At 54.2% G+C, this 18,494-nt stretch overlaps 1 protein-coding gene across 1 annotated transcript in view; it reads left to right on the top strand.

Annotated features, from left to right (window-relative positions):
* PAX7 (paired box 7) overlaps nucleotides 1-18,494 on the top strand; it is a 92,722-nt gene that overhangs the window by 40,775 nt on the left and 33,453 nt on the right. The window contains exon 5 of the mRNA XM_033842367.2: nucleotides 13,049-13,248. Within this exon, the coding sequence (XP_033698258.1) occupies nucleotides 13,049-13,248 (200 nt within the window). The remainder of the gene's footprint in view (nucleotides 1-13,048; nucleotides 13,249-18,494) is intronic.

Genomic DNA, 18,494 nt, shown 5'->3' with positions numbered 1-18,494 from the left:
TAGCTGGCTCAGAACCTACACCTATGTGTGGAGTGAATGAATTAATATCTGGGGGCAGGAGCCTGGACAGGAGGAGAGGTCATCGGGCCCTGGGAACCCCCTGCCCTTGATGGGTGCGGTCGATGGCCTGCCGTGGACCCACCAGCATCCCAGCACTGGGACCTGGCTCCGAGCTGGTGTCTGCTTCAAGACCAAGTTTTCCAGGGCTGGGGCGTCCGCCTGACATAATACGTAACAGTAATTAAGAAATAAGCCGCCTTGCCCAGCTTCACAGCAATCATTTGGCTAAGTAACTACCATGGTCCAGTGCCTCAAAAATCACCATTGGAGTACGCTCCTTATGGCCATAAAATTTCTCGTTTTCTGCCTTTCATCAGCCTCCCCCTGCAATCTTCGCCTTGCTTTATTTATACATTCGTCCTCAAACAATGGCAATAAACTCTTTCCCAGAGTGTTGCAAATCAGAAATTTGTCCACATTTTTCCACCACCTTCCACTGTGGACCTGCTCTGCCTGGGAACAGCCCAGCCAGGCCAGCTGGAGAGGCTGGGTTGCCGTAGATTGATGGGGGCACGACAGGATGGGCTTGTGGGGAGCGAGGGTGGGGAGCGGGCAGCAGGAGAATGCACCATGAAAGGCCGGGCTGCCCAGCGACCAGCCATAGACACAAGGGGCCCACGACCGGCTGGGGAGAGGTGGGGGGGAGGGGCAGGGAGGGGAGGGGGAGCGGCAGGGAGGGGAGTGGGGAGGGGCAGGGAGGGGAAAAGCCTTCCCCCACCTCCTTCCCCTAAGAGAGGAAGAAGCGTTGGGGACTACTGGCAAGCAGGGTTGGCCCTGGGCAGAATACGAGGGTCACGAAATCCATCCTTCACCCCCGCAGGAATCAGATGACCTTGGGGTGTCTTGTAGCCCACACTGCACTCCCAGCTTAGAATCCCAGTCCCTTCTGGAGCTCCTCACTAGCCCCACCCATCATCATTCTTTCATCCAGCAACAGACATTTATCCAAAGCCCTACGTATGCCAGTGACTATATTGGGTTCTGGAGTGTGACATAACGAATAAATCAGATACAGCCCAGGCCCCCTTCTCAGGGTCATTCTTAGAGACCCAGGAGGACCTCTGGTTTTCAGGGATGGGGAAAAGGGGGCCCAGAGAAGGGTTTAGACTTGCCAAAGTCACACAGCAAGTTGGAGACAAAGTCAGGAACAGACTTCAGGGTTCCAGTCTGGAATCCCCCAGTCTTTCCAAGCAGCCCACAGGCTCCCTGGAGACCCTCCTCTGGGCAAGGTAATGGTCCCCTCCTCTGGCCGGGGTGCCAGCTGCCTGTAGCGGGCCTGGGGGTGTCACGTCTGCAGTGACTATCTGTATTTTAATCCGGAGTTCCCGGAGGCAGCAATAGGTGGAGAAGTAACTCACGTTGAAGGCTTTGGTGTTGGTTTACAACAGAGGGGAAGTCTGTTCTGTTAGGTGGGCTTCCCAGGTAAAGCTTTCTGCTCCCAAGGAGGAAGGCTGGACTCCATGAAGCGACATTAAGGGTCTGACTTGTTTTTCCAGTGATCCTGCTTCACTTTCAAACCCACGCTCACAGCACTGCCCACCTGTATGAGTGGTTCTCTTCGAAGGCGGTAGGGTTCTGAGAAATGCGCTTGTTTGCGTGGCGGTGGACGGTAACCGCTATGGCTTTTGTCCCTGTGGGTCTGTGGGGCACCCAGTAAGGAGCACCTTGATATGCAATGTGATGTTAGGTTTCAGAGTTTTCTGGGAGGCCCATTTAAAGAAAGATGGAGGTGGGGCTGGATGGAAGTTGGACGGCTATAAATGGCTCCCGAGGGAAAAGGAATCAGCCCAGAGTCCCGAGAGAGAACCTGTGACTTTGAGGAAGCTTGAGTCATTTCTCCTTGTTGTGTTTGGGAAGGCAAGGTCCATGGTTTCTTCGTTTAACTGACAGCTGCAGTTTCCATGGGAGACTGTTATTAAGAACATTCTAGAATGATAGGAACTCAGAGCTATGCCCAGTCACCCCACCCTGGGGTAATGCCCAGTTATAACAGAAGAAATATAGTTTCCAACTTTAAGAAGCTGCCAGTCTTATTGTGAAGGTGAAGCCTCTACTGTGGAGCGTCCCCAACTTGATGGGGGAGACCTCGTTCCCATCCTCGAGAAGTTCAAATAAACCTTTTGCGAACTGGATGATAAGATAAACAGAACACAGGCCTTAAAACATTGGGACTTCCCTGGTGGTCCAGTGGTTAAGACTACACGTTTCCAGGTCAGGGGGCACAGGTTCGATCCCTGGTCGGGGAACTAAGATCCCGCATGCCGTGAGGTGTGGCGAAAAACTAAAAACAAACAAACAAAAAACCCCACAAACTTAATTGTCAGTCCCCAGCAGGAGTCGAGGCCATGTGCTGAGAGGGTGGCATGGGGGGCAAATGCCACAGGGATTCCAGGAGAGCACTCAGGGTGTGGCAGTCATGGAGGGCTTCCTGGACTAGGTGGACTTCAAGTCCAGACTTGAAGGATGGGGGAAGTGAGACAGTAGGAACTAGTGTGAGGGCACCATCCCAGGCCACCGCAGGGTACAAAGGCCTGGCAGTGACCTTCAGGGGAGGCACATTTGGGGCAGGGCAGGGAGGACCCTGAATGCCAGGCTCACAGGAGTCACCTTGATGGTGAAGACAGGGACTCAGGGGCAAGCTGCCCGGGTTTAATTGTCAGTCTGCCACTAAGTTAGTCCCTCTGAGCCTCAGTTTCCTCATCTGTAACATGGGGCTCATAGTAACACTCACCTCTTAGAGTTATCATGGGACCGACCACGTGACTTACCACGAGATAGGCACATAGCTCAAAACACATCAGCAGCTCTTTTAATGTTTATTCTCCTGTGGCCTTCCTGCCCGGTTGTGCTGTAGGAGACTTTGTGTGGTCACAGAGCCCAGTCTTCAGGGTTCAGTGAGCCCCGGGTTTAAGCCCTTCCTCAGAGCTGAGCCTGGAGGCAGGAGGGTTGATGGATGGAGCCGGGGTCCTGAAACCATTTTCCATCCCACCGTCTGTGACGACTTTCCAGTGGCTGCAGCCTTCCAGGCTCCAGCTTTGAGGAGGGGGAGTGGAGGTTGGGAGGTGGAGGAAGGAGGGTCTGGGCAGGCTTGACTTCCCAGGCGTGGGGTCCTTTCACAGTGGCTTTGTGGGGCTCTGACGGGTGGCCAAGCTACCTCTTCCTTGCCGCCACGCAGGGCGGCTTCGTCTGGCCACTGGGGCCCCAGGCGCTGCCATTTCTCCTTCCCTGATTTGGAGACCTCACCCCAGGCCTCTCCCAGCCCAGTGTTCTGAGTGCCTGCCTCGGTCCCTTCCTGCCTGCCAGCATTAGTGCCCCAGCTGGATGGCTTACTTGAGACCCTTGCACCTCTCCTCTCCATGGGCACCACTTGCTCCTGGGATGGCTCCGCTGGGGATGGGATGCAGGGTCCGTGGATGTGGCTGGGGTTGTGCAAAGCCTCCACCGTAGGAGAATAAGGAAGGAATGACCAAGGGGTATTCATTCATTTGTTCACGCATGCATGCATGCTTGCATTCCTTGCCTTCGAGTTTTGTGCCAGGCAAATGTGCTTTTGCCCCAGAGGTAGAGGAAGTTCTCATTGTATTCGGGCATCAGTCGTAACAGCAATAATAATAACAACTAACATATGTTGAGCACTTACTGTATACATGGCGGTGTTGTAAGCCTTGTCTTGCAGTAGTTCATTTAATTTTCACGTATGACGACTCTGTGAGGTCAGCGCTATGTGATTTTCCTCCTTTTACAGATGAGGAAATTGTGGCCCGGAGGAGCGAAGTCACTTCCCTGAGTGAGTAGGGCGGCAGGCTGTGATCACTGCCTCAGAGGCGCCCCTTGGTGATTTCTCGAGGTTTCCATCTGTGCAGCTACACCGACAGCCTGAGGGGCAGGCGGATGGCAGTTCTTACTTCCCATGGGCGGATGGGGAAATGGAGATGCCACGAGGACGAGTGACACGTTCAGGGTCACACAGCAGGTCGGGGACTGAGCCCAGAGTGCCGGCTCCCCGCCTGCCAGGCTTCTGCCTGAATGAGAAGAGAGACGGGGTCTGCTCAGCCAGGGCTGGGGGGGCCCATCACCCCCACTCTTGGAGCTCAGCCTCCGGACATAGTTTTCTCTCTTCCTTTCCTCCTTGACTCCCATCACTACCCCCATTTTAGAAAGGATGAGAATGAGGCTTGGAATTCAATCACACATTCAGCATCTAGAGCAGTAGGGCGCAGAGCCAGAATTCAAACTCAGGTGCTTCTGATCCCACAGCTTCTGTTCTGCCCCCCTCTTCCCAGTGTCTGCCGGTGACAGGCTCGGCCACGCTCTGTGAGGTGGAGCCCCGCTGGCAAAGCCCCTTTCGGGAACTGACTCTGCTGTCTACCCAGCACTCATCACCACTCTTCAGCTTCAGCCTCTTGCCCTAAGCAGGCAAACATTAGTTTTGAACTCTGTCCCCAGGAAGTCTCCCCTGACTGAGTGCTGGCTCAGGCAGTTCCAGCCCTCTACCAACCCACTCTTCTCTCCCACACGTGACTTGGGCTTGGTTCACAGTTTGGTGCAGACAGAGCTCTGGATCCATCATGAGAAAACATGGCTCTGAATTCTGGAGATGCAACTACACAGTACCATTTCAAACAGTACTACTTCCTTCTTCCTAGATAGTCCCCTTCCTGGCAGGAATGTATAAAGAGTGCCCTCTAGTGCCTGAGGACAGGACCATACTGTGAGCATAGAAGCCACAGTCAGAGAATACCCGATGTGGGCCTCGTATTTTGTAATGCGAATTAGCTACCAAAGGTTCAGAGTTTTTAAAAAAGGCAGCCTGCTGAGGTTTGATGGGGACGTCCGGGAGAAGGAAAAGTTTTCTCACGTTTAGGTTATGAACAAAGTGAGAGTTCCACCCAGTCGTCCTGAAGACACTCTCCTCCCTTCCCTCTCCTCCTGGAGTTGGCAGAGTGAAGTTGGGTCTCCGTCAGTCGCTGAGAAATAGCATAGGATTTGGAGTCAGACAGAACCTATTTGGACCGCTACCTCACCAATGCCTCCCGACCCCTCGGGAGGCCTCTTGGAGAGCAGGACTGAAATGAATCCGCGGGGACAGTTTGGCTGAGCTCCAGCCGTGAGGGCACAGAGGTGGGCACCCCAGACCCAGATGGAGAGGGTGCCGTCCTCCAGAAGGCTTCCTGGAGGAGTGGTCCCAAACTGAGTGGGAAAATGACGAGGCTTGATGGAAGCTCACACTTGCTGAGCACGCGCTTGTCCCTGGCACTCTTTCCTGGCCTTAATATACTCACTCATTTACTCATTCCTTCCGTTATTCAACAAATATTTGGGTGTCCACTTTATGCCAAGCACTGGAGATTCAGCAGTGAACAAAAGAGACAAAAACGCCCAGCTGCGTGGAGCTTGCGCTCTAGTGAGGGCCAGGATGATGCGGGGAGGGGGGTGGGGACGGGCAGTAAAATGGAATATTTGGCATATCTGACTGTGCTATGTGCCGCGGAAAAACTGCAAAGCAAGGAACGTGGTTCTTGGGGGGAGGGGATTCCCATCATTATCCATATTTTCAACGTGTGGAATCTACACAGTCCAAGCAAACTGTGTTGGGAGCCTGTGCTTTTTTTTTTTTTCTTTTTTGGTCTCGCCGCTGGGCTTGCAGGATCTTAGTTCCAGGACCAGGATCAAACCGCGCCCGCTGCAGTGGAAGCACAGAGTCTTAACCACTGGACCGCCAGGGAAGTCCCAGCAGTGCTTTTCAATGCCCTGCTCCAGCCAGCAGCAAACTGCAGGCCAAGAGGGGAATGGGAAGGGTGTTCCGGGCGGAGGGCACAGCCTGTGCGAAGGCCCACGATTGCTGGGGCCGGAGACAACTGCTGGAGTCCAGGGAGAGATGGACAGGTTCTGGGGCAGGGCCAGGGTGGGGTGGCGGGGTGGGTTCGCAGCTAAGCGGGATGCTGAGTCACCCACTTCTGGGGCTGGGCTGACTGCCTGTGAGGCTTGATGGGAGAGCAAAGGGGTTATTGAGGACTCCTGAGGTCTGTGACCTGGATGCCTGGGTGCTGGTGCTGGGAAGGGTACCCGAGAGAAGTTTGGGCAGAGAAGGTGAGTGGGAGGGGTCGCTTCCAGGGAGGTGTAACTAGGGGTCTGATTCCCTCCTCTCCATCCACCCACTTCACCAGGCCTTGTGTGCTGTCTGGTCCGGCTCCCGCCGGCCCTACTGAGCTGCACGAACCCCACGCTGGTTACAGCTGAGCAGTTCCTGTGGAGGGGCTGGGAGGGCGCCCGCCACGGCCCGGGGCCCCCAGCTGAGCTGTAAATGACTTTTCCATTTTCCAAGACCTGCGCCCAGGCCTGTTTGGTATTCAGGGACACCCAGCCCACACTCGCTGGCTCTCGGCTCTGCCCGAATTACTTGATTAAAACGCATATCAACTATTATGTGATTCATTTCTCTGCTGCGGCTGTGAGCCGGCCTATGTTAAACTGTAATAAAGGCTGGGCTGGGAGGCTGCGGGGACGGGGGAGCTCAGGAGCGGGGTGGGAGGGCGTCTCTGAGTTGGGGGGGCTGAGATAAGGACCCCAAACCTCAGGGCCAACTGCTGGCTTCCACGGATCTTCGATGACAAGGACTTGGTGTGGAGAAGGCTCAGCTCCCTCCCGCCTCCTGAGGGAGAGGTGGGTAGGTCCAGAAATTGTGACCATCTCATTTCCATGCTTTTCTTTGGCAAAAGGGAGAACAGAGAAAGTTTGGGAGGGTGGGATGGAGAAGAAGCCACCTGGGTTTTCATGATCAGAAATGGAATTCTCCATCACCTGGGAATTATAGCAAAGTTGGCTTTCACTGGGCTGAGAGTCCCAAGTCCTGGGTTTTCTTCCCGGCCTCACTGGCCTGAGACTTCACCGAGCATCTGTAAAATGGGGCTAATCCTGCCTGCTTGACACTCCATTGGGAGAGATTAGTGTTGGAACTATGAAAGGGCCTGTAAACTGTAGAGTGCATGCACAAGTACAGGCTCGTGACTGCTGCAGTGTGTCAGAGTTTGAAAGGAACTTTCTGAGCATTCTGCCAAGCTCTATTCATTTAAGGAGGCTTCATTAGGCCCCTGCTGTGTGCCAGGCACAGTCTCTGCTGGACTCAAGGATCTCCCTGTCCAGTGGGACCAAGAGACCAGAAACAGGCCAGTTTGATGTCTCTCGATGAGCTCTGAGAGCTCCGAGGATGAGAAGTGAAACCAGCCTGGCCTGGATGGACCCGGGACACCCACCAGCTGGGTTCTGCAGGGTGAACAGGAGTGCACTGATGAAAGGGTGAGGCATTCCGAGCAGAGGAGGCTGGAGTTCAAAGGCAGGGAGGTGTGAGACAGCTCAGCTGGGTCATTTAGGACTCTGAGAGCTGGACAGGGAGTGGTGGGGTGAGTCTGGACATGTGGGCAGGGCCAATGATGGTGGGGCCTTGCTGGTGTAACTGAGGCCCCCCATGTCAGTGGCTGTGAAATTCAGCACGCTTCAAAGGAGGGGGCAGAGGCTGGGGTAGAGAACAGGAGAGCTGCCCCCCAGCGATTTTCTCTCCACTTCCATCAACCTGGCCTGAGCTGGACTCTGACCTGAGCAGACCTGCTTCCGTCCACCCTAAAGCTTTGACAAGCCAGACAGCTCTTGTCACCCGCTCATCCCTTATTCTATTCTCAGGCTGCTCTCAAATCACGGAGCTGTCTTCCTCGTTTATGCCTGTCCTGGGCCCAGTTCATCTGGAAGTAGTGTTTCCTCCATCAGACTGGGAAATTCCTATCACAGGGGTGAGGCCTCCTCCATCAGATTGGAAGCTTCCTAAACCAGAGACTGTTTTTCCCCCATAAGATCGGGAGGGCCCCAAGGGAGGGGCTGTTTCTTCCTTGCTCTGTAGTGGACTCCTCACATCCCTAAGCAAGACAGGATCTGGGAACCCAGAGAGAGGGTCCCTCATCATATTCCTCTCCTGGGGCTATCCAGACCAGCTCCAGGCTCTGTCCCACCCCCACTGGGGCCTTTCTATCCAGAGCTGCTTCAGAGCAGGAAGGCAGGGGCTGCAGATGGCCAGGAGGCTGCTCCCCCACTGGTCACCCCAAATCCAGCCTCTGCTTAATGGATGTGAGCCCGTGTCCCCCTCCCTATATGTCCCCCACCCTGTGCCAGCTGCCCAGGCTTCACCAAGAGGCAACCAGCTTCCAGTGCACGGAGGACTCAGCCCCAGCCAGCAGGGCCTCTCTGTGGCCAAGTCCACCTAACCCTATTAATTTACTTCAGAGGCTAAAGGGTTCCCAGGGGTGGGGAGGGGGAGAGGCAGCACAGGGGAAACCAAAGTGAAGGTGATGTGGTGGCAACAGGGCTCTTTGTGTCCCTTCTCCCAGTCCAGTGGGACCAAGAGACCCATAAACAGGCAAGTTTGATGTCTCCTGATGAGCTTTGAGAGCTCCAAGGATGAGCAGTGAAACCAGCCTGGCCTGGATGGGCCAGGAAGGCTTCCTGGGGGAGGACACCCACCATCTGGGTTCTGCTGGATGAGTAGGAGTGCGTTGATGCTCCTTTTTTCTGTTATTATCATCATTATCCTCATCAATAATAATAATCCTTCATGTGCCCTTTACATGTTCCAAATTACTCCCATAGTCTTCGTTTCATTCTGTTCTCACAGCAGTCCGGTAAGGCATGCAGGGAAGTATCATTATCCTCATGTGTACCTCCAAGACAGGGGAGGTCCAGGGAGAGGATGCAACTTGTCCAAGGCCACACAGCAAGGGTGGAGACAGAGCTCAGAATCCAGGTGTCAGGCCTCCCAGAGAAGGACTCTTGACTAGACCAGAGCTGCCCCAGAGGGTCCCCGAAACTCCCTCTCAACCTGTCCTTCCGCCCCATCCCTCTCCAGGAATGAGCATGGGCTTACTGGCTATGTGGCCGCTCTCAAGTTACTGAACCTTTCTGAGCTTTGTTTCCCTATTTGTAAAAGAACCAATAGTGCCAGCTTCATAGACCTGCCATGAGGATGGCGTACCAAAGAGTGGCTCCAACCTAGCATGGGGGGGCTCTTCCGCTGGGATGGGCCAGGATGGAGGCGAGAGATCTCTTCCAGGGGCCTGCAGTCACAGACTGTAGTCCAGCTCTCTTGAGATCTCTCTGGATCGCCCAGCTACTGGGACACGGCCCTGCTCTCCCCACTCAGCATCCAGAAGGTTGTTATGGCAACCACCATCATCCTAGTGGATCATTCCAGATCTTTTCAATCAACAGAGACTTGTGGGCCCTGCTCTGCCTTTTTGAGTCTGGGTTTCCATCTGGGTGTCTCTCTGGGCTCGAGGAGATCCCAGATCTGTGCTCAATAAGGGGCAGGAGGGACAGGGAGATGAGGAAGAAATAAACACAGAATTCCATGAGGCACCTAGAAAGCCAGAAGTACTTTAGATGGCAAGAGCATCCAATGCACCTGGGGCCTGACTGGGCACTGAGGCTGGGCAAGGTCTAGTAACAGAAGCACCTTGAACTTATCTCCAGTCGGTCATTTGCTAACTGCACTCATGATTTTGGTTACAGTCCTACAGCCTATTCTGTTATTTCCTTAATATTTTACTTGGTGCAAAAGTATCTTTAAAAACTGAATTCAAGGGCTTCCCTGGTGGCGCAGTGGTTGAGAGTCCGCCTGCCGATGCAGGGGACGCGGGTTCGTGCCCCGGTCCGGGAGGATCCCACATGCCGCGGAGCGGCTGGGCCCGTGAGCCATGGCCGCTGAGCTTGCGCGTCCGGAGCCTGTGCTCCGCAACAGGAGAGGCCACAACAGTGAGAGGCCCGCGTACCGTAAAAAAAAAAACAAAAAACACTGAATTCAAGGAAACAAATTCTCTTGTAAATGAAATATGCCTGTCACGTCTTATAAACAGATGGGAACCATAAAAACAAATATCCTAAAAACAAACAATGTCGTTTAATTCTACCTGGAGACTAGTGCACGCAGAAAGATCTTGAGGCCTGTCCTCTCCTTGCTAAAAAGAGAGACCAGCGGCGCTAAAGACACGCTGTCCTGTGGGGTAGCCACCAGCCCCGTGCGGCTAAGTAAATTTGAAGGAAAATGAAATAAAATGAAAAACTCGGATCTTCAGTTGCACTGGACACATTTCAAGTGCTCGGTACTACATGTGGCTGACGCTACCGTATTGAACTGCACAGACCTAGAACATTTCCATCATCACAGAAAGTTCTATTGGACGGCACTGCTCTAAACTGAAGTGAGACTTAATCAGGCTGGGGGTTCTCCCAGGACAGGGCTGTGCCTTCTCCATCAGGCTGGGGCTCTCCATCTCCTCCCCGATCTGACCTCACAGCTCTGAGTACGATCTCTGCCCATAGGTTTTGCCCCCAACAGCCCATCTCAGCTCCTGTCCGAGCCCAAGGGTCCCCACTGGAGGACAGAGCCCGGTGTCCCATTCCCCATCTACAGGCTGGCCTCCCTTGCTGCCTGCCAATCTCAGCTCTCTCCTTCTGAGGCCCCAAGGGCTCTCTCCTTGTCAACGTCAGAAAATCGAAGTTATGCAGTGAGTTTCAGGAAGTGAATCCTTGGGATTACTTGTATTTGCCTCTGAGCCCCAGACGTGCTGGGGAAAGCACCCCAGCATGCCAGCTGTGACCGTTCCGGCCTCCTCTTAGTGACAGGGAGCTGGGAAAGGGCAGGGGGGTGGCTGGATCCGACCCCAGGTGTCTGCCTTTAGGGGTGAGGCAGGCAGCCATGAAGGCAGGTCTCCTTGCCATTGCTTCCCTTGTTGTGTGGCGTCACAATCAGCAGCCAATGAAAAGCAGGGATGACCTCCCGATGGCCGTGTTAGCAGGATGGGGGAAAGGGGGTCTGGGGCAGAGGAGCATCGCCTCTGGGGGATGCAGCCCCATGATGGCATCACGCATCTTGCCCTTTGAGACGCCAGGACTTTGCACATGCTCTTCCCCCCACCTGGAATGCCTTTCCCTTCACCTCCACTTGACATCTAAGAGGTTGCATTAGGTGTTGTGTTTTTTTCAGGGATGGGGGACAGTTGTCCCTTGTGGGAGGAGCCTAGACCTATCTGTATAACCAACATTTGAAGCCACTGAGTAAGAACAGGATGGGGGACAGGAGAGCAGGGTCTGAGTGTGGGTGTGGACACTTGCTGAGGGACTTTGCGTGTGTGATGTTACTTCTCTGTGACTCAGTTTCTCCCATCTGTAGTGTGAGCACATGATCTCTGAGGCTCTTCCAGCTTGACTCAGGTGAGCTTCCAGAACACAGCTTACGTAGCCTGCACGTGACACATAGCGGGTGCTCTGTCAATGCTCTGGGGAATGAATGAATGACAAAACCTAGATGTACTCCACAAATATCAAAGATGGAGATGGAAAGGGAGGGGAGAGAGAAATGAAACAAGAAAAGGGAGAAAGCAGGAGTGGGGAGGAGGAAGACCATCTCTGCCGCTTTCTCCTCTCCCTTCCCTGGTTTCCTCTTCTCACCAGCCCCCTCCTCCATGCTCCTGAGGGTGCAGTTTCAGAGCCCTGGCTAGGGGGCTCCTTGCTAGCATTCCTTCTGCTGGATCAGGGATGGGCACGAGGCCCAAGCTTGATGGGGGTGGAGAGTCAGTTCAGCCCCCAGGATGTCTTCAGCCCTGACGGCCGAGGAGCTTGATCAAGCCCTTCTTGCAGCCTCCATCACCTGGACCTGGGACAGAGGTAAATTCCTGTCCTGACAGCCCATCCAGGGCCCGACTCCTGGGCTCTCTCTGCACAGAAGCAAAGGCCTTCACCTACCCCTAGGCTTCAGGGTGGAAATTAATGGGGATGATGTGGTGGGAGCCATGGCTATGGTCAAGGTCATCAGGTGAGGTCTCCTCCAGCCTGTAAGATCACTCAGTGATCCTGGAACATCCCAGGAAGGGCCTGGGTGTGGAAGTCACGTAGTCCAAACGCTTCATACTGTAAATGGGGAAACTGAGACCCAAGGAGGGAAGGTAGCCTTCCTAGGGTCACAGTTCAGGGCATCTGGGGGAGAACCAAGCCTGGAATCTAGGCTTCCTGACTGCCAGCCCTGGGCACAAGCATTTGTTCCCTTCCTCCAACCTTTCCTTTCTTCCTGCTTCTTCCTTTCGTTAGTTTTTGCAATATTTTCCAAAAATGCAATAGTGTCATTGTTTAAATGATCATCATTTAAGAAATACTAAACTATAAATAAGTTTTAAAAAGAAAACAAAAATTCTGTCACCCTGAAGGTTAACATTTGTTGGTCTTTTGAGTGTAGTGTTCTATGATGTATTATGCACGCTTTTTCCAAAAGTGGGATTGATCTCCACACACTGGTTGTACCTTGCCTTCTTCTTTTTTTTTTTTTTTTTTTTTTTTTTTTTGTTGTATGCGGGCCTCTCACTGTTGTGGCCTCTCCCGTTGCGGAGCACAGGTTCCGGATGCGCAGGCTCAGCAGCCATGGCTCACGGGCCCAGCCGCTCCACGGCATGTGGGATCTTCCCGGACCGGGGCACGAACCCGTGTTCCGTGCATCGGCAGGCGGACTCTCAACCACTGCGCCACCAGGGATACCCCCTTGCCTTCTTCTTAAAGTCAGGTTTATTGAGGTGCAGTGAATATTCAGTAAAATTCTCCCCCTTTTGGAGAATATAGTTCTAGGAATTTTGACAAGTGTGTTTCCTCATGAAACCATCCCCTGAGTGCCATGTCATGGACATCCTTCCGTGTCAGTAGAAATAACCTAAATGCCCAACTACAGGGGTTATTTTTTTAAAGGAATGGCTGGGCCATAAGGTATTTAACCAATCCCCTAAGGTTGGGCAGAGAGGTTGCTTCCCAGCCTTCACGCTGATAAATAGTGCCGGGGGGGAACATCCTTCCTGTGCTCAGGAGGGATCTGAGGCTCAGTGCCGTGGTGGCCTGCAGGTATGCACAAAGCACCCGTCCATCTCACTGGGCCCCCACCCTCTTCCTCCCTCTCACCTGGCTGTAGGCAACCGTCTGGATGAGGGCTCGGACGTGGAGTCAGAACCCGACCTCCCTCTGAAACGTAAGCAGCGCCGCAGTCGGACCACGTTCACAGCCGAGCAGCTGGAGGAGCTGGAGAAGGCCTTCGAGAGGACTCACTACCCGGACATCTACACCCGGGAGGAGCTGGCGCAGAGGACCAAGCTGACGGAGGCACGCGTGCAGGTGAGGGGGCGCCTGGGGCTTTGTGCTGTGGGCATCATCCGGAGACCAGGATTGGGAAGGTGGGAGTGGCCAGGGTCAGAGGGTTTAGTGGGCACTCCCCAGGGTGGGGATGGAGGTTCTGCAGCAAGTGATCCAGGAACCGTGTAGGCAAGTATTGCCCTGGCACTTGGTACAGAGTAAATGGGCAGCGAATGTTGACTGATTAACTAATCCCTAGGCAGTCCCAGGGAAGCCAGGAGCGGCAGTGAGGACTTGGATCGTGGGGGGGCGGGGAAGGGGGGAAGGAGGGATGGAGGAGAGACAGAAAGGGAGAGGAGAAAAGGGTGAGGGAGGGAGGAAGGAAGGACATTGGTTCAGCCACAAGAGAGGGAGCTCGGGGAGTAGAAAAGTCTCCAAATCTCTGAGGAGGGGAGGAAGTAATCAGGACACACATTCCAGAAGAGACGTAGCTTCCTAAGATGGGTAATGAGTCTCCTGTTATGAGAAGCATGCAAGCCGACTGGGAGCATGTTCCTGGTGAGTTAGAAGCATGCGGGGGAGGGTGGGCAGGCCTAGAACACGCCCTCTACACCCTCAAAGTGCGTGCCTCCTAATCAGTGGGCCTGGGGGAAGGGAGGGCATGGAAAGAGCAGAGTCTGTCTGGGGTTCAAGGCCTGCAGTGGGGTGGGGGGACTTGCCTCCGCTCCCCAAGCTGTGCTCTCGGATTCCACGAGGTCTACAGTTCTCTAAGTCAGAGTCTCTAGGGGCCCGGCTGGGACGGGCTCAGGCTGGGTGGGTCGGGGAGGGTGCAGAGGAGGAAGAGAGGGGTCTGATGAACAGCTCCTGTGGGGGCCCATTCTTGGCCTGGCTTCTCTGTGAATGGGGGAGGCGGGTCTACAGAAGTCCCGCCCCCAACTGTTCACTGGGGGCGCTTCTATCTTATCCAAGGGGGACCAGCCTTGGTTGGGCACCTACCTTATGCCAGCGGCAGTGCTGGGGGCTACTCCCACGTGACCTGGTGGAAGCGCAGACCGCCTTCTCAGGTCGGGATGGCCACTCCCCAAGCCGCAGGCACAGAAGCTGAGGCTCAGAGCAGCGACATGGGGGGGATACAGAGCCCAGCAGAGGCTGAACTGGGCCTGGAACTCAAGCCTGATGGATGCCAAGGCCAGGTTCTAGCCATTCAGAAGGAAGAAATGGACTCAGAGCCTGGGATTTGCAAAGCAATAAAGTTCTAGAAGCAAAGTGGCATTTAAGCAATCCGGGGACCCGCGTACCTCCCTCTGCCCTCCCCACCCCCATCCTGGAGTGGGGGACCCTTGGCTGCCCCTGAGGGAGATCCTGAGGGGAAGGGGGCAGGCGGCAGCAGCCAGCTCATCTCATTCCTTCCCCTCCTCTCCGGGGTGATACCCGAGCCTGCCCCCCAGCCCCCAGCCTCCCTCCCCCGCCTCTGATCCCCCTGCAGCTGTTCTGGGCACATTCCTGGGTGCTTTCTCATTCCCACGTCTGGTGGCCATGGCTGCTTCCCACCACCTGGAAGCCTGACCGCTCCTTGTAAAATTTCTTGGCTGTCAGGGCAGTGCTTTTATTGGCCCAGGGGACTCAGAAACAGGTGTCACTCAAGGTCCAAGGATGGAGGGGGGCCTGGGAACAGGGGGGGCAGCCAGAGCTCAGGCAGACTCACGGTGAGGGGACCAAGGCTGCCGTCCTCCACCTCCCCCCTCAGGCTCTGAGCTCCCCCGGGGCGGGGCGGGGTCTCCCCCCTCAGGCTCTGAGCTCCCCAGGGTGGGGCGGGGTCTCCCCACAACCCTTAGCCTGAGAACTTGGCCTGATCCCAGCCGAGGAGGGATCAATACATGTTGAGTTTTTAAAAAATAAATAAAGGCGGACCCCAAAATCAAGACAGGAATAACAGAATATTTGTCCCAGAGAAGAGAAGGCTTGGAGGACACAGCTGCTCTGAGAGGCCCCTCGGAGCGGTGGGGAGACCAGGGCCGATAGGACCATGTCCTAAATCCCATAGAAAGGTCTGCAGGGACAAAAACACAAGATTGGGAGCCACAGGCCGGGTTCCCATCGGTTTCTGCCTCTGATCAGCTGTGTCACCTTCAACAGGTCAGCTTCCTTTCCTGAGACTCAGTCTCCCACCTATAAATAAAGGGATCAAGCTAAATGAGCACTAAGCCTCCTTAAAGCTCTAGGATCCTAACTTATTGACTATCAGGGCTGTCTTGTGAGGTGATGAGATCCCTGTAACCGGAAGTGTTCGAGGAAAAGTGCAGTGTCCAGTGGATCGGAGACCCTGGTGAGAGGGTTCCCGCTGTGGACAAGGGAGCAGGGACCTGAAACCCTCTGAGCACTGCTTTGATTTTGGGGCTGATTACTTTTAAGGTCTTGGCGTCTGACTCTAAGAACCTATGATTCGGGGATTTTGCAGTCCTATGCCATCACGTTTCAGTGGTGCCGGGAGACGGGATACTGGAGTGGTTCAGAGTGGTCTCGGGGCCAGACGCCCATGTGTGAATTCTAGCTCCATCACTTACTCCCTCGGTCCTCAGGTCCCTCCTCTGCAAAATGGAGACGACAGAAACAGGGTCCACTTTGTTCTGAGGATTAAATGATTGCATGTAAACACACAGACACAGAGTCAGGAAGTGCTTGGCACGCAGAAGTGCCCTGAGTAGGGGCCATTAGTATTAAACTCCACCTCTTCTTAGTGGTTCCAATTCTGGCCACCCTTGACACTCCAGGGTCATTCATCTGGCAGTCATGTTGGGTACCTACTATGTGCCAGACACGGTTCTAAGCACAGGGGATTCAGCAGACAAGAAATCCCTGCTGTCATGGGGCTGATGTCCAAGGAAGCAAGGAAGCAGGTAAATATATGTCAGGCGGGGTTCTATCAGTCAAGTACGTCACCCCCTCTGCCTCCCTTCCAGCCCTGCTCCCCAGCAGAGGGTCGGGAGCCTCCTGGTGGAGCCCCGCAGGGCATTATATGGTGTTATATGGTACCCCCGATGGCTGGTGGAGACGCCCCATCTCAGCCCCCAGAAAGCCCAACCACCATGAAGGGTAGGAAAGGGGCGTGAGGCAGGAGGACGCATGCCTAGGGACCAATGACTCCTTCCCCTGGAAGAATCTTCATTTCTAAACACCTGGGGTCCCGAAGCCAACCTCTGCATACATCTTCCTTGCAGGTGAACAAATCTGTTTCGTCCTGAGCTCCAAGATCCCTGAGCCTGTGTGTTTCTTCTAGAAACAGAGGCTGCAGGTCTGATAGGTCCCGAGGCCACCCCAGGTGTCTCCCACAACTGCCTATGAAACCATCTCACCCTTCAGATGACCAGCACCAAGAGACCAGGGCTGTGTGCAACTCTTTACATATGGCCCCAAATCAGAACCCTGCTATTTGCCTGGGGGTGGGCTGGGCACATTCGGAACAGAATTGCATTTTGGAGGCACTAGAGGGACTGGCTAAGTAATAACTTACACCACATCTTTTCATTACACTAGATGACATTTATGATGCATTTCTATGCGCCAGGCACGACGCTCGGCACCTTACATACATAATCTTCATCATTCTCACTGTAACCCTAGGAGGTAGGGACGATTCGTCTCTCCACTTCGTAGGTGAGAAACCTGAGATTTCTCTAAGAGAAGCAACTTCCTAAAGACACACGTAATAAGTGACTGTCCTGGGACCCGAGCCCAAGTCTGTCCGTCGTGTCCTTTTCCTCGGTGCTACATTGAAAGAAGGGCCAGTTGAAATGTTCAACTCGGTAAACTGATGCTTCCTACAGTGTCCTGCTACCAGGGCTAGGTGTTGAGGGAAGGACCAAAAGTAAGTAATAAAATCCAGCCTCTACTTTTAAAGAACTCAACCCTGAGCAGGGATTCTGGGTGGGACACTGGGGCCACCACTGTCCCTCCTGGAGCCTCCATTTCCCCATACGTAAATAGGAAGCTTGAAGTACATACTGGCTAAGAGCCTTGCCAGCTCAGCCATCGGAGGCTTTCCAGCAGAATAAGAGTTGTAGATGCTGTTCTAAGTAAACACTTTGCCTGTGTTAACTCCTTTGAGGTCCAGAACCACCAAGAAGGTAGGTGGTTCTTAGCAACAAAGAAAATGAGGCCCAGAGGAATAATGGAATTTGCCCATCTTAGCTAGGAGTCAGAGGCAGGATTCAAAGCCAGGCAGTTGGGCTCCAGAGTCCCTGCTCTTAACCATCATGTCACACTTTGTGAGGACGGAGGTGCCTGCTGTGGTGGAGGCAGCCCTGGGGAGACAGGACAGTGAGGAAGAAGCGAGGAGAGGGGAAAAAAAGCAAAAGACGTGTCCTCTCCTCCAGGAAGTCCTCCTGGATGCTGAGAGGAGTTGGAAACCCCTCCTCAGACCTCCTTATAGCACCTTGCTTGCCACCTCATCTGAGCTGACTGCACCAGAGAGCAGCTGTCCTTTGACTTATCTGTCGTGTGCCCAGGCCAAGGGCAGCTTGAGGGCTGGGACTGTGTCCTGCTCACCTTCTATCCTTACTGTCCTGCTTGACACAGAGTGGAGTCCCAGGAACAGTTTGAGATGGGAAGGAAGGAAGTAAGGAGGGCGGGAAGGAGGAGGAAAAGGAAGGGAAAGGAAGGGGAAGGGCGAGAACGCTTCCAACTTGGTTGAGTCCTCTTTGTTTGAGGAACAGATGACCCATGCCGAAGAAACAGCTGCATGCAGTGAAACTAGAGCACGGCGTCCCAAACTTAAGTCTTTCTCTGACCATCTTCAGGACTTTGGCCACGTTTGTGTATTATCTGTATTGTCATTTACTTTTTAAAATAAAATTAGTGTTTTTTTTTTTTTTTTTTTTTTGCGGTCTGCGGGCCTCTCACTGCTGTGGCCTCTCCCGTTGCGGAGCACAGGCTCCAGACGCGCAGGCTCAGCGGCCATGGCTCACGGGCCCAGCCGCTCCGCGGCATGTGGGATCTTCCCGGACCGGGGCACGAACCCTTGTCCCCTGCATCGGCAGGCGGACTCTCAACCGCTGCACCACCAGGGAAGCCCCAAATCAGTGTATTTTAAAATAAACATGCATATCACTCTCATAAAAAGGAAGGCAACTGGAAACACTCACACAAGGGAAAACAAGACAGCATGGGAAAGTCCTGCCGGAATACATCACCTGCCAGGGCGTCCTCCCTGTGCTTTAAACAGGGAGACTGGCGAGTGTTAGGAAGGATGCTGAGCGCCAAGCTGAGACTGTCTCTTCCACACGCCCCAG

The sequence above is a fragment of the Tursiops truncatus genome, chromosome 1 (genome assembly GCF_011762595.2).
Source record: "Tursiops truncatus isolate mTurTru1 chromosome 1, mTurTru1.mat.Y, whole genome shotgun sequence".
In the NCBI taxonomy this organism is placed as follows: domain Eukaryota; kingdom Metazoa; phylum Chordata; class Mammalia; order Artiodactyla; family Delphinidae; genus Tursiops; species Tursiops truncatus.
Note: the sequence above shows the minus strand (reverse complement) of the source record. Positions and strands in the feature narration are given on the sequence as shown.